The sequence below is a fragment of the Epinephelus lanceolatus genome, chromosome 4 (assembly GCF_041903045.1).
Source record: "Epinephelus lanceolatus isolate andai-2023 chromosome 4, ASM4190304v1, whole genome shotgun sequence".
Lineage (NCBI taxonomy): Eukaryota > Metazoa > Chordata > Actinopteri > Perciformes > Serranidae > Epinephelus > Epinephelus lanceolatus.
The window spans coordinates 27,750,684-27,766,084 of record NC_135737.1 but is presented as its reverse complement, the minus strand read 5'-3'; the positions used below and the strand labels follow the sequence as shown (position 1 = coordinate 27,766,084).

The 15,401-nt window shown below is 40.3% G+C and overlaps 3 protein-coding genes across 7 annotated transcripts; all 3 read right to left on the bottom strand.

The window, feature by feature from the left end:
* Positions 1–345: 345 nt before the first annotated feature.
* LOC117259358 (neurogranin-like) lies at positions 346–4,607 on the bottom strand. 2 transcript variants are annotated; one of them, XM_033630641.2, is made up of 3 exons: positions 4,391–4,607; positions 2,667–2,868; positions 346–1,299 (listed from the first exon to the last, which is right to left on the bottom strand). In XM_033630641.2, exons 1-3 carry the CDS (start codon positions 4,403–4,405, stop codon positions 1,244–1,246), a joined length of 273 nt encoding a protein of 90 aa, XP_033486532.1. In that variant the 5' UTR covers positions 4,406–4,607; the 3' UTR covers positions 346–1,243. The 2 variants fall into 2 exon arrangements, with proteins under 2 accessions (XP_033486532.1, XP_033486533.1); XM_033630642.2 differs by having other exon boundaries at positions 2,713–2,868; positions 4,391–4,603.
* Positions 4,608–7,674: 3,067 nt separating this feature from the next.
* LOC117259210 (uncharacterized) lies at positions 7,675–11,878 on the bottom strand. Its single transcript, XM_078167099.1, has 4 exons — positions 11,412–11,878; positions 11,259–11,338; positions 11,100–11,143; positions 7,675–10,022 (listed from the first exon to the last, which is right to left on the bottom strand). Exons 1-4 carry the CDS (start codon positions 11,563–11,565, stop codon positions 8,093–8,095), a joined length of 2,208 nt encoding a protein of 735 aa, XP_078023225.1. The 5' UTR covers positions 11,566–11,878; the 3' UTR covers positions 7,675–8,092.
* Positions 11,879–11,970: 92 nt separating this feature from the next.
* LOC117260332 (uncharacterized) lies at positions 11,971–15,215 on the bottom strand. 4 transcript variants are annotated; one of them, XM_033632316.2, is made up of 10 exons: positions 15,084–15,215; positions 14,641–14,946; positions 14,483–14,536; positions 14,320–14,355; positions 14,040–14,156; positions 13,915–13,939; positions 13,757–13,797; positions 13,623–13,670; positions 13,412–13,524; positions 11,971–12,299 (listed from the first exon to the last, which is right to left on the bottom strand). In XM_033632316.2, the coding sequence occupies exons 1-10, from the start codon at positions 15,166–15,168 to the stop codon at positions 12,174–12,176; spliced, it is 951 nt and encodes a 316-aa protein (XP_033488207.1). In that variant the 5' UTR covers positions 15,169–15,215; the 3' UTR covers positions 11,971–12,173. The 4 variants fall into 4 exon arrangements, with proteins under 4 accessions (XP_033488207.1, XP_078023224.1, XP_033488209.1 ...); XM_078167098.1 differs by having other exon boundaries at positions 11,971–12,230; XM_033632318.2 differs by having other exon boundaries at positions 11,971–12,227.
* Between the last annotated feature and the right edge of the window lie 186 nt (positions 15,216–15,401).

Here is a 15,401-nt window from a genome sequence, read left to right as displayed (position 1 = left end):
ATGAGTAAAAACCTGATTAATTTGTCTCGTGTAATTGACACTTGTAAAATAGGAAATGCACTGTTTCATGCTATGAATTATTCATGAGATTCCTTGTGCAAGAAGCCACACGGGAGACAAAACATTGCTCCAGCTTCGTGGAAACTGCTCCCTCCAATTAGCAGCCTCGCTTATGTTGCAGTGACACACAAGAAAAGAGCAGCTTTGGCTGCTGTGATGTCGTAGGAAAAATTTCAAATTTAGCACTGAAGAATGGGGACGGATGTGACAGATGGCATGAAAGGTACTGTTTGAAACAAGCAGGTACTTAACCTGAATTAATGAAGTTTAAAACAGACATTTCACTGTATATTTAAGGTGGATTTATTAGTGTAATGACATGACTCTACAGCAAAGTTCAGCAAGGTACTATTCAGTTCGTTGTAAAGCATGACGGCTCTGCAAACTTTGACAATGGAATTTCACACACCTGATTTAACATACGTCAAAGAAGTCAAACCCACCAACACAACAGAGCATACTGAAGCAATGTCTCATAAAGTAACGTTGTACCAAATGCATCTGGAAAAAAGTGTAATTACTGCATGCTTACTGTTCTGGAAGATCAGATTTATAGAAAATGCTTGAAAAGGTGAAAAGAGAACCTATCGAGGCGACTGCAATCTGAATTAAGTAACTTAGAATAAATAGAACATACATAGCTATTTTTCCTTTAGTGTTTTAATCGTTTTTATAAGCAAGTCAAATCTGTAAATGATGGTCAAGATACAAGCACATCATCAACAATGCAAAATAACAAATAGTTCAAGCCACTGAATACGTAAAGTCTAACGCTGATGCATACAAGGTCTATACACAGATGGTATGAACTGATCCATCCAAAATAAGCCCCGTTTAGCATTTAGAGGACATTCATTTTCACATTCACAGATCATCATCTAAAAACTAGCACACTACCAGAAGTTTCACAAGTACATGCAGTGAGTTGCAAATTCTGGGTCAAAGACATCCGTACTGATGAGACTGCTGAAGAAGCAGAGAAGGAGTGTTAAAGTTCACAAAATTCACATAACACACCCTCAAAACTGTCGGTTCATTTTCTACTGCTAATTTGTGTCGGAAAAAAGAAAATGACTCCTGGGGTAAAAAGGTGTGCCTGAAAGCCAGCCCAGCCAGCTTATGCCAGCCATCTCTCGCTACCTTGCTTCCCCTCTTTCTCTTCATCCAGGTCAGGACAGGGGCGTCACTGCTCTGGCACAGATGTGTCGTCTCTCTCTACTGCCCCCGATCCTCCTGTCTCTAAAAACAGAAACAGGCAAGGCGTAGTTAAACACTGCGGAGCCTGGAAAAAACAAAAAAAAACAGCTTCTGCACACATGCTTGTCGTCAAGGTTAAAGGCTCTAAAGCATAGTCACAAACTGTAAGGTTACTGGTGGGTAGATCTATTATAAAAACACACTTGAAAAAAACTTTGAGCTGCTGCTTGAGTGGAACTGATTTTCAAAGGAAACTTTCCATTATGATCTGTTTGTAGAATTAATGTTTAGGTTTTTAGGTATTAAGCAACGCTAAGAACCTGACTGACATTACCGTTAAGCTCATAAACCCAGTACTGCTGTGAAAAGGGGGTCTCCCCCAGTGGGAGGGAATGCATGGTTCCAGTCCGACAGGTCCATTAATTTTGCTTGGCCCTCTGAAGCATATACTGTACCTGAAGCACCTGGAGCTATAAATACATCTCCTACATAAGGATGCAACCAGCAACTGGGTTAGGGAGAATCATTGACGAACATCCCTTGTGTCAGCCACACCCCCAAAGAAAACGCTGCTTTGTCTTTTAGGAAAGGTGAAATCTTGAGCTCTGGTTTCAAAAAAAAATATCTGAGTGGACTGCTGAGTTACATTTCATACTGTTTCAGACTGTGATTGTTTTCTTTTGTTCTTTTAGAGCTAAAAATAAGCGGTAAAATGAAATCTGAGTGCAACCTTTGCTTGAGTTGAAACACTGGACGCCCTCAGGAGAAAACAGTGAAACACATTTGGACTAACAACACTGAATATACTGGATATAAATACATGTTTACCATTTTGAGAATGTAAGTTGACATTTTCCAGGTGACAAACATCTTTCCTCTCCAGCAGTTTAACAGCGCAGCCACAAGCAGATTCATTTATAACCCCTTTAACGGAATAAGTAATTGAAAGATTCAATCATGTGTTGCTGGAGACCCTATGGGGTAATTAAATGAGTCACGCAGTTATGTATTGCATTAATCACACTTGGGATAACCCATAAGGGGCTCTAATAGGTGTATTTAATTATGTATAGCTTTTAAATGGTTTCTTCCCCCGTGTGTATGATGGTAAATCAGTTTGTGTTCCTGCATTATGTGTTCGGCTCTGAGAAAAGGTCACAAATTGACCCTGTGACATCTTATCTCAAGATTCAACCAACAACATGATCATCAGACTAAGCTAACTTAAATTGCTTTAACTCTAAGTCTGTTTATGATCAAATAAGCAACTTAAACTTACCTTCCGTCACCTACTGTAGTTCAAGCTCCTGATGGGAGCCGCTGCTACCGTCCTTACAGTCACTAGCCATAATGCCCCCTTTAACGGCATTATGTGACCTACTCTTACCCCGTGGTTCTACACTACTGACCTGTGTCCCCCTGGCTGCCGTTGAGCACATCCCCAGTGCTGCTCACCTCCTCCCCTTCCGCTTTGTCCTCCGGCTTCATCTTCTTACGGGTCATATGCCCACGGAAGCCAGCCTGGATCTTGGCAGCAGCCCTGTTGGCCTCGGGGTCATCCAGGGGGATATCCATGATGTCCTCCTCCTCCTGGGGTCGGCTGCACTCCTCCTGCAGAGAGGACCAGAGAATAGTAGTCTGTCACAGAAGGGTAGCATATTACATGATCATCTGAGGGTGTTTTTTTATTGGAACATTGGTGAAAGAATCTAATCCTCAACAGATTGCAATAGCATATTTTGTTAACTGTATACGCTACAACACTATCTTTCAGACAGTGAGGGATGTGCGCTTGTTGCAAAGTGGCTCACCCTTATTACATGACTTCAATGGGGCTCTCAGGAGGTCACTAACCCACATTGCCACCTTTTTTCTCTCCCCTTCTCCTCTTGTCATATAATACACTGATGTCTGAGTCAGTCTATTTTGTAATGAATCATCATTGTCTGCTGTTTTTTTTCTTTTGCCATGGAAAAGATTTTTTAAAAAGGCATTAAACTGCTCACTGAGCAGACATATGAATTCCCAAATGAAGTAACAGCCAATGATTTTACGATCATTAGTCGTTTATCACACAAAATAAACCAATCTGCGATTTCTTTGGTGAGAAACAATGCTGGTGTGAAAGACTGCTCCATGTGTGATATTTCATTTGTAGCCAGTTCTTCTTGTTTCAGATAGACCGGAAGTATGGTTAAAAAGGTTTCTTTCAAGGGAAAAATAACTTTTGTCTCTGGGCAAAAAAAAGATGACCTAGCGAAAAAGTGGCTTTAGTCAAAACCAGGAGCTCACTCGGCGACTGAAAGTACAGCATCCACTGTCCCAAAGGAAACATGGGGTGGGCGGAAGAGAAATTCTGGCTTGTCATAAAGTGTCAGTGGAACAACGCCAAGGCTGTCGACAAGTTATGTAAACACCAATTCAAATTCTGTGTCGAACACATATCAGCTACACCCCGTGCTTTGCTTATAGAAACAGATTGACATTTCACACAAAGGCAGCCCACAGAACGAGCCCACTGTCATCCCACTGCCTTGGTAAAGCAGTGCATCATGTCTCCAGTGAAACCCCTCCAGTGTAGGAGTGTGACCACCCACCTGTTCAGCCAGCATTCATTAGCCTCTCTGTCTGACTGCTCACTGAGCAGCCAGAATCCAGTTTTTTTTTTTTCAGCAGCGGCAGCAGCAACAGCAGAGATGCAGGACTGCTGCACTGGATTTTGCTGGCTACACACCTTCTCAGGGGGTTTATTGTTTTTATTGCATCAGGGATCCTTAAACTTGATCTGACACAAATTGATTTGAGATATTCTGATGCAAACCTGAAGTAATATGATGCACCTATGATGAAAATAGCTTCAAATGGTGTAAAATAGGAATTTATGTGGTGAATTTTGTGTCAAAAATTTACAATTTGTGAGTCAGAATTATTCAAATGGTTACTAATATATATTTTACTCTACTAAAAGGACAAAAACAAACACACACACGGCAGTATGCAGTTTGAAGGCAACTAAACACTTGTAAATACCATTAATATCCTGCAAACTGTGTCACCCAATTCTCCAAACTGATTTGTGATCACAAATATAAGAAGAATGTATTGAAAAAGTTAATGTGAAGCTTCTACTTACATTGTGACAGTCCATGTCTTACTCTCAGAGATGCCTTCAGTCTTCAGGTGAGCTGACCTAGTATGACTTGTATGCCTCGATTTTCTATGTGAACCAAGCAAAGCTCTCTTTAAATGAGTCTCCGGTATAATACAGATGCCTCACTGGCTCTTACTAACAATCACTGTATGTTCAGTAACACCCGCTCACGCACGGAGTGAGAGAGAGACATACAGTCACAGAGAGAGGAAGAGAGAAAGAGGGAGGGAGGGAAAGAGAGACCTCCTACAAACATGACAGCATGTGTTCCATCTTTTCAGTCCCATTAAGGCTGCTCACCTACTGTGTTCATATTACTGTTAAAGAGCTTAACCAGACCTCAATGTTCACTGGGCATCGCCTAAAGACTTCAGAAAAGTCACTGAAACAGCCTAAAAATGTGCGCAGTTTCAGCGCTTCAAAGTTTGACACAAGCGAAAATGACAAGCTGATACAGCCTGGATAAAAAATATGGAACCACAAAGTGACTGCCGTGTGCCGAGCATCATGAAAAAATCACAAGTTTCAGTGTTACAACAATTAACTCCACAAATAAACACAAATGACCAACATAGAAATACTATGTAAAACACAGATGGTCGTAAAACAATAATTGCTGACTTTCAAATTCCACTAATAGCGAGGAAATAAAACCGTGTAAGCATCTTGGACTGTTTTACACTAGGAGGTGTTATAAATTTATTAGAGGCAGAGTGAGCTAACAACCCTCTCCATCCCTCTGATCCCAGCTGGTATGGCCGCCCACACTCCTCTGCCAGCCTCAGAGACAAGACGGAGAGGGAGAGAAACAGAAAACATCCATTTATCTGAGTTATGTATCTGACATTAACGCTCTCCTGCTGGTTTCCCGACCAGTTGAACAATATGTTAAGTTATCCTCACGCCTGATTTCACAAAGCTGACTTGCTTTATCAATCAATGCACTGTTAATTTGAAGGAACGAGCACCACTGTCTAATTACATTAGCTGTAATCAGTCATGGTGGTAAGTCTGCTCATATTAGCCAAATCATTAGTGTATCTAACATAGTATGTATTCTGCTGAGATGACAGGAGTGTGGGAACATCATTTAGGGCACTTGTAAACAGTGAGTTAAAGGCTTAGAAATTAAAATAAAAGACCAGACAAGGCATCTGCAGCTGGGTCACTGTTAGAATAGATGGCCTATATATTGTACAGTTATGTGGTAGCTTGGTTTCAGCTGAAATAACTTCCGCCACGAAGCAAGAGCACACCGAATAGCTCCACTGTATGTAAAAATACAGAAAGTGCTGTTTTAATGTTTAATCAGTCAGCAACTGCTATTAAAGGTAGATTACTGATACAGATGGTGCCTAGCAACTATCAGCATCACCATCTCCTATTAATTCCATGACGACACTAAGAGAGAGCAGGATGGTGAGGGGTTACCATGGAAACATTCTCAGTAACCCTTCCTACACTCCCCTCCCTGTGTGTTTGGAGCCCTGTTGGTCCAGACAAATCAGACAGGGCTAACTGTGACAGCAGTAAAAATGTTAAAGGCCTTAATTCGCAAGACAAATCGTCCGGTCGGTCTTTTATGATGATAGATTACTCAATCAAGTTTCAATCTGTGGAGGCTGCGGTGGCTCTCAAGAGGAGAGTGGATCTGGCACTAACAAAGCCACAGTATTACAGTTTTATGAGCACGCGGCACAGCAAAGGCCTCAAACAGCATCTTCACACGCTCGTATGTGAACACAGACACAGATTATGGTGAAGTTGGAGAGGGAAACTAGAATTTCTGCACATTTCCCTCTCGATGACATCCTATTACTGTAAATGGAGAGCGGATGTGAGTGTGTGTGTGCGTGTCCCACCATTCCTCCAATCCACATTCCTCCAGTCCCTCCTAACTTGCCCTAAAAAAGGTTCAGGGGGTCGTCCACTGCAGAATTTGCTGTCTTTTTTTTTTATTTAATAATTCTATTTTATCTCAATTTTTTTTTTTTTTTATGTTAAAGGAACAGTATGTAAGATTTAGGCTGGTTTATTGGCATCTAGTGGCGAGGACTGCAAATTGCAACCAGCTGAAACTTCTTCCAGTTAGAATTCCTTCAGTGCTCAAGAGGTTTTTAACAGGAGCTGAAATATCCGCAGAAGTCTCCTCCTCTCCCAAACAAAATAAAGCAGTTTCACATTACAAATCACTGTTTCTCCTACACTGCTCAGCATGTTGCAGATAGGCCACTAGCCCAGCACCTGCTAATGCGTGCTCACCTATCTTCTCTGATAACTTAATGTGTCCTAATGTGAGAGGTCACCTCCTCTCCAAAACAAATGGACCCACGTAATCCAGTAACAGCAACTGAATAAGTGTGTTTTTCCAACGATGTTTGGCATGTTGGAGACGGGACGCTAGCCCAGCACCTGCTTATGTCTGCTTACTTTTTCTTATAACTTTCAGACGCTCACAGGGTTTTCACCATGAGCTGAATTATCGGCAGAGGTCTCTCCCTCTCCAAAACAAATGAACCTGGTGATTTAAACTGGTAATAACACAGAATAAAGCAGTTTCACCTCCAAAGAATCTGCGTTCTTCTGACCCTCTGGTCATGGAGGGGCTGCTAACTACAGTGGCTAACAGGGAAATGTGAGTGGCCCCATCTAGAGCCACTGTTTGGTTTGTCTGTTCTGGGCTATTGTAGAAACATGGGGGTGCAACACAGTGATCTCTGTGGACGAGGACCTGCTCCCAATGTAGATATAAATGGCTCATTGTTATTTTCACGTGATTATACACAACAGTAAGCATACTCATTATATTAAATTCCATTTCTTCCAATATAACCCCCTAAATCCTAAATATAACATAAATACTCTGCAGTTTTACTTTTGAATCCTTTGTTTTTAAAATCTCCTTCATTTTAACATCCGGGAATACTGTCACCCTTTATCTACCGGACAAACGACAGGAGAAGAGCAAAAAAACTACTTTTACTTTTTGCACTAAGGGTTTGCATAATGCCTAAAAAGAAGCGCAAACTTCTGTTGGCAAGTATTAATGCTGCCACACATAAGAGATTGGCATACAGTTGCGAATCTTCAGAAAAGTCAGTGCTGAGCATACACTGGTGACCTTAAGATACAACTATGACTGCACGATGTTGTTAGAGCTGTGTATAAAGATCTTTGGATATGTGCCATGCACCTTTGGTCATGTCCCTTCAAAATCCATTCATCTAATGCTCAGAGGTCTGCCCTTTCCACGGGATATTTTTAAGGTGTGTGGCCAGAGGGTGAAGGGGAGTCATGGAAGACTGGGGATGAAAGCAAAGGAGAGGGCTGGGGTACCTGGGCAAAACTCTCAAGGGTCAGGGGAGGTTCAAGGACGTAGGCTGCAATGCCCAAAGGGCACTCTGCTCTAGTTCAAAGTTTATCAGAGCAACCACCATCCAGAAAATAAACTATTCTGGGGATATTTTCAATCACCTACCCCCAGAGACTCCAAGGGGCGGAAAAAAATGAGGGCCACTGTTGATCAGACTCGTCCTTGAAGGGTTTATTTATATAGGCTACCTGTGACAGGAATGGGAGCAGAGCAGACTGTCGCTGAAGACACCCCTGTCTGAAAGTGTACGAACATTTATTCTCAGCCTGTGTGTACAAGTGGAGGAGATGTGGTGAGCTGTCATATTCAAATCAAGTTATGGCTGTAAATGGTAAAATATCAGGGTTATTTTTCCATTGGAAATATGTCCATCTCTTGTGTGGGGTATATAAAAATGTGTGAATGCTGTTTTGATAAGAAGCATCAAACTTTACCTTGTCAACACTCTTGTTTTCAGGCTCTGTGGAGTCCATTTCAGGCCCAAGAGACACATCTCCTCCTTGTTGGTCTGCTGCCAGCTGATCTTCACGTTGAGTGTGCCCGATGCTGCCCTCTTCACCCATTGCATCATTCTTCTCTTGTACATCAGAATCAATCTGTCCTTCTTCAACAAGCTCATCTGCTTCTGAACTTCTCTCCTTTGATGTGACCTCTTTTTCTACCACTGTCTCCTCCAGTTGTGACTCTACAAGTGTTCTCTGACTCTCCTCGATCTCCCCTGATAGATGTTGTGCGCTTGCCTCTAAAGTTTCACTCTCCGCCTCCGTCCTGGCAGTTGATATATTTGACTGGAAAACTTGCGATGACGGATTATCCGCACCACCACCATCAATCTCTTGATCCTCCACTTTGCTATAACCTTTTGTGTGGATGTCCTTTTTGTCTTCTCCAGCCGCGTCTGTTGTCTCGTCTCCTTTAATGTCAGGATCGTTTGACTTTGCCTCTTTTTCAGGATCCTCACTCTGGTGAAATTTGCCTTCACTTATCTTCTCACTATCTTCATTTTTGTGATCGGTTTCATCCTCTGGGTTTCCTTCGTCTGCCTCGGTGGTGGGCTGATGTGACAAGCCGATGGTTTTAACACCTTCGTGCTTCTCATCATCATCACCACTATCATTTACATTAGAATCATTTGAATCCACCTTCTCCTTCATTTTATCAGACGCCTCTTGCTGAGTCTGCATTTCCTCCAATTCGGAGTTAACTTCTTTTTCAACTCCCATCATTTCAGGTTCACTTTGGTCTTGGTCTTGGTCTTGTGATATATTTTGGTCTGTTGCCTCTTCGGACTCTTCCTCCAGTTGCGTTTCTAATATCGTAGACTGTAAGCCCTCTTCCTCTGGCTGTTTCTCCTCAACCTCTTCAATCTGCTGAGCCTCTGGAATGTCTTCAAAGCTAATCTCAACCAAGGAATCTTCCATTGGTATAGCATTGCTGTTAAAACCACCCTCTATATGAGCTAAACTTTCATGTATTCCTCCAGAAGAAGCCTCAATCTCTGTTCCTTCCTCCTCCTTTGTTTCTGCTTCATCTTCTGCTTCACGTTGATTGCCCTCTAGGGTTTTAGATTGAGACGATGAGCGTACAACTGCTTCCTCAGGTTTGGGTGTTGAGGTGTCCTCTTCAGTGACCTGTGTATCATCTTCAGCAGTAGCTTCTTCCATTGTTACCTGTGTTCCTCCAAGCTCTGTAGCACACACATCCACATCTGCTAGTCCAGAATATGGAGGGACCTCCACTGGTTCGTCATTGTCAATGTTTTCCTCTCCTTCGGAGTCTTCAATCTCCTCATCTACAACTGCAAACTCTTTTTTATCACCCCCTTCATCTTGTGCCATCCCTAACTCCTGAGCACACACATCTACATTAGAAATCCCTCTGAATGATGATAAGTCAGTGGGTTCTAACTCAGATTGAGGTTTATCTCGGTCTGAAGCAAAGCTGCTATGATTTCCATTAGCTGCCCTGTCAACTTGATCAAATTCAGTTATTGTTGGGTCTCTCTCCTCCTCTGTCCCGCTCAGATCATCTGGCTGCACATCTCGGAGCCTGTTGACTGATTCCTCTTCTGAAGGCCCCTTTTCCACAACATGTTCCTCTGTAATATCGTGTTTTCTGTCTTTGTCTGTGCTTTTGCTTAAATCAGCCTCTTCAGAGACATTGGGTTGTGTGGTGGAAGCATGTGAGGCCTCTGCTGAATGACTGTGTTCGTCATCAGTTTGGGACTCGTCAGATTTTTCTCTAAAAAGTATCAATCAAAGTGAAAGACTTGGTGAGAAATGAGTGATGAGTGAAACATTACAGAGTCATATTGCCTCATCTGTGACTGTCTTCCTGTAACTGGTGGTCCCTTGTCTTTCAGACCTGCCCCCTCTTCTCACCCTTGACACTGCAAACCTCAAAGCGCTTGCCATATTGAGCTGGTGTTTTGTACTAGTTCCAGGCTTCTACTGTACAATGTATTTTTGCTCTAGAGGTTATTATTATTATTACTAATAATAATAAAAATTATTATTGTTGTAGTTAAATTATAGCGCTTATATGAGTTGATTACTTTCATTATGTTTATTTTTTTATTATTTATTATATCTTATTATTTGTTATTGTTATATTTCTATGATATTTATGATATATTTCAAATTATTTTTATTTATTTGTTTTATTTATATTTATTACATTTTTTATACTTTTTTCATGCCTTTATTATTTTTTTCTATTCTATATTATGCTTCTATAATTATGTTTCTTGTTTCTTTTGCAATACTTGCCTTTATTTCATTTCCTCTCACTATGTTTATGTTATGCACCAATACACCAGAGCAATTTCCTTGCATGTGAAAACCTACTTGGCAATAAACTGGATTCTGATGTCTGAAAAGCTGAAGCGGGACATACGGCTATCTCATTCATATTCTAAAGTTATTATTATAAACTACTGTATTTTCTTAAAAATCCAATTAGATATAAATCCAATCATAATGATTATTTTCTAGCATTTTAAAGCAAAAAATTCAATGAGGTTGGGAAAATGCATGCATGTCCCGACGTCCTTATAGGTGTGCTAAAAGCAGAAATGTGATTAATATTGTGCACTTTTGTCCAAAATTCTTTTTGCAAATATTGGCAATCAGGACAAAAAGCAAAAAAACATAACTACACAATACCTCGCACAGCAACTTCAGAAAAATGAAAAATACAGTAGTTTATTCTCATTTCTTCATCACTTCTCACTTCACTTGTTACTATTCTGTCCCTCCATGTCCGTCCTCTCCCTCTCTGATCCTCCTGGCTGCTGATAGCACATAAAGTGAGACTCACTTGGAGCTGGTCTCCTCTGCAGCAGGCTCTTCTTTAACACTAACCTGTTGGGAGAAAAAACAAAACAACAACAAGGATTTAATGGTGAATAATTAGAGAGATATAGATAAAGAGTTAAGATTTATGAGTATGCTGAGAGTGGTGTCTTTGGTGAAGTACCTCAGTTGCCTTAAACGCATGGTTGTTGTAGAATCTGTCTTCCAGTTTAGCAGCCCACTCAGCAGGGTCCATGCCACTCTCTACAGGAAAACACAGACACAGTTATTTGTCAGCAGTTAATGGTATTTGTCTCACATATAAAGTTGGAGTTACCTTCTCTTTTTCTGAGAAGAGCCTCGAAGTACTGAGCCGCATATTTCGGGATGTCTTCAGGCTGGTCTCGCAGGATTTCCCTGGTAAGCCCCTCCAGGATGGTACCAAACCCTCGAGGGACCCGCAGGTGAGTGTTGGAGAAAGGCACCGACATGTTTAAGGATACACTGGGAGGGTAACTTCTGTGACACTGAGGGAAAACGGACTGCAGAAGAAGAAGGCGAAGTTCTCCTCTGTTATTTACTTTCTTCCGGGTGTTTACACTGGAAGTTTTCACGGAATATGAGTTAACGTTAACTTAACGTTTGTAGTTAGCTAACTATGCTAATTAGCCAGTCGTCACACACCACTTAAACTGCTTAAATATATATTTAGCATATTTCAAAATGTCCACACATTAGTATGTTACTTTAAATGTCTTGCAATTCGTGTCTACCTATATGTTTCTTCTGAATGTTTTAGCTGTCAGCTACTCTGTTTTGTTGATAACCGTTTCTAGGCAACGGCTCTAACTACGGATACTGACAAGGCTCAAGTGTAACAAAACTCACAAGACAGACTGGCTTTATTGGATTTTTATTGCAAGACCATTATAAACACAGAGTAAGTCACAAAACAACACAAGAAGTACATATAAAATAGCATTACTTAAAAAAATATTACTTGTATTAGCATGAACATCAAATACCAGATGTGTGTACATATATATATACATCTTCTTCCTCTCCTCTCCTCTCCTCTCCCAGCAGCAGCTGTCCTCAGTCAGGCATATGTGATGACTGCATACTCAGAGTTGGTGCTCATCTTGCGGCTGACCTGCTGGGGGACATGCAGTCTGTCAGCTGAGCGGGAGGCCTGCAGGTGAGACCTTGAATCATCTCCCCACCACTGGAGGAGAAGCAGAGAAAAACTCATGGACTGGCTAAGACTCTTGGGGACCTTCACCTAGTTAGTTTTATACTAAAATATACCCCTTATGTGGTGACAGCATCGCATTTATTCTACTCTGTGCAACCACTTGTTCTACTACAACACAATTTGTCATTAGGTGTACTTTTTAAACTTGTAATCTACAGAGGTGTAAACCAACAGTGAAATCCGTGATGATAATAATGTAAAATTCAAACAATATATCCATTCAGTTGCCATTTTATTAGGTGCATTAAGCTAATTCAACACATTTGCAATAAATCTTAACTACACCTGCATTTTTGCCAAAACCTTAATATTTAAAATTGAACTAAAAGTGAAACTTATTTATGCTCTTTTCAAAGCCAGACTCCAATATTGTTGTTTTTTACCAAAGCGGAAAATGCATGGGCTTTGAGCATATGACTGCATAAATGAGAACTGGATTATACTGCAGTAGTTGTGTGAGAGTTTGTAGACATATATTTAGATATAGTTTTGCTGTTAAATGTGGTCCCAAGCATTTAATCAATATGTTTGCTTTTTCCGTGAAGGCATGCGAGAAATCAGTGTCTACTTCATGAATTCCAGGTTAACACAGCGTGACTAACTGGTATACAAATTGGAATTTTTGTGCGTAAAGTATTCCTTTAATTCTATGCAAACGGACATAAATGCCTCATAAATGGGCAACCTGTATGGTTATTTATACAGCTCCATATTTAAACAACTACCATACACTTAGATAGTGTTAAAATTGCAATGAAAAGTGAGCACACCACATTTAAAGGTTTCTTGTTTGGCAACCTCATAATAACTAACACTCAGTATGCACAGTAGCTCCTTACTTGAGCTGTCTATGAAGCCTAGCAAAGTAGCTGGTCATTTATATAAGCTGATATATTCTGGATATGCACTGTGTCTCCTTGTGCACCAATTACAGTAAACTATAAGTGATCACCACAACATCATTTACCTACTTTACATAGATTTATGTACATTATTTATGATTGCTTATAGAACAGAGAAGAATAATCACTTAGTAAGATAAATAGAGACAAATATATTGACCCTGAAGTGTCTTCTCTCACCTCATTTTGATCTCCAGGAGTCAAGTAGCCGACCTGAGTGAGCTCTGGTGTACTGACACCTCGGACCGTGATCATTATGTCGGCATATGGGACCTCAGTGTCACTCTCGTTGTCTGGGTGAAAGAAATTATTCACTATGTTAGTCTTTGTATTATAGAAAGTCACTTAGAAAACAACTGTGATCGCGCTGCTGATCCAGAGATCAGCTTACCTGGTGTAGGGATCCTCAAAGTCACTCTTTCACTTTGTGTCACTGACCCTGGGGAATATGACGGGTATGAATGGCAGGGCTGCAGTTTTCAGAGGTTAAAGTGAATTTTATTTTTTATATTTTAAAGTGTTTACCCTTCACTGGCAAGAGGACAGCGTGAGGAGATAGTGGTGAGCTGAAATTGTAAAGGATAAAGAAATAAACTGATAAAGAAGTTGCACAATCATATATTTTAAAAGGTAACTGAACACAGATTTACACAAATAGATAATAAATCTTAAATTGTACTCACCCAGACCTGGACACAACAGGCACCCCTGAAATGTATGACATTATTAACACAATAATATAGAGATCAAAATGTGTGTATTTTCATATTCAGAAATGTATGTTCAAAATGTAGTATTTAGTAATTACCTTTATCGTTCCAGCTCAGTCTGTTCCGGTTCAGACACAGGTAAACAGCCAATGCTGCAAGCACCATGGCCACAGCGACGGTAACTGTTGCTAAAACCTTTATTCCTGTAAATTCTTCTGTCAACATGGACAAGCAACAGTGTTAACACGGATTGTATTGAATTGAAAGGGCAACTTTTGCCTTTCAGTTTCAAATATAGATGTACATAATTATATAAAGTGCAGTCATACATTATCTACATCAATAAACTCAATGCATTGTTTCAAAGAGCTGTCTTACCTCCACTTGAATCGTTCGGCTTAACAGGGAGAGACGCTGAGAAATGTAAATGTAATATTTATAAATACAAGCAATGTGTGAATAAATAATGTATAGTTACAATCATAGAATATTTTATATCAGACATTTGAATATAATTAATTCAGCATTTTAAAGTCCTCACCATTTTTAGTCCCAGTCTTTGGGGTAACTGTCCAGTTTGGAGCACTTGTGAGAGCTGAAACAAAACAAACCATCAAAATGAATTTATTTCCACTTTGTAATATTTATAATCATCCCTTTATTAAAGACTGACTAAAGATATATGTATAGCCTATATACCCTGAAGCTGCAGTAAAACAACTAGCTCTGTTTTTTGTGGAACATGAGGGTCATCTGTATCTTGTGTGTAGCAAGTGTAGTTCTTCTTGAGATCTTCAGTGGACACATTTGATAAATGAAGGGACACTGTGCAAAAGTTGCTTTTGCTAAGTGTCCCGTGACAGCCAGAGTTGTCTGATGCTTTACTCCAACAGCCGCGAACAAATCCGACGGAGCAATTGTAAGTGCAGTTTAATGTGAGAGAGTCCCCTAATGCGACAGCCAAGACATCAAAAGGCGTCTTCAGATAAAAGGAGCTCACAAAATCTGCAAAAAGAGATGACATATTATTGACTTTACAGAAAAAAACTATTGTATCAAATACCGAGCACATTTTTTTAGATGAAAAGTGAATACATGCACATATATTTAATACACTTAATTGCTAAAGTAGATATACATACCCGGTGTCACCCAAACAAAGAGCAGAGTGAAGTACACTGAGATCATCATGGTTGTTCTGATTCCTGCTGCCTCAGAACAAAGCATGCAATCAAATATCTTGTGCTCACACAGTTTGGTGATGCTTGCACCTGCAGAACAATACTGAAATACCAACACATATGTTTCAACCCTCGGGTAAGGGTACAGGAAGTGGTAAACAACAGGATCCAGAGCTGTGTAAAAATAATTCATAATTTTCCATTTATTGCACCTGACTTCCTGCAAAGGGAAAAAAAAACTAATCTTCAACATGATAAAACAAAAATCCCGCTCTAACA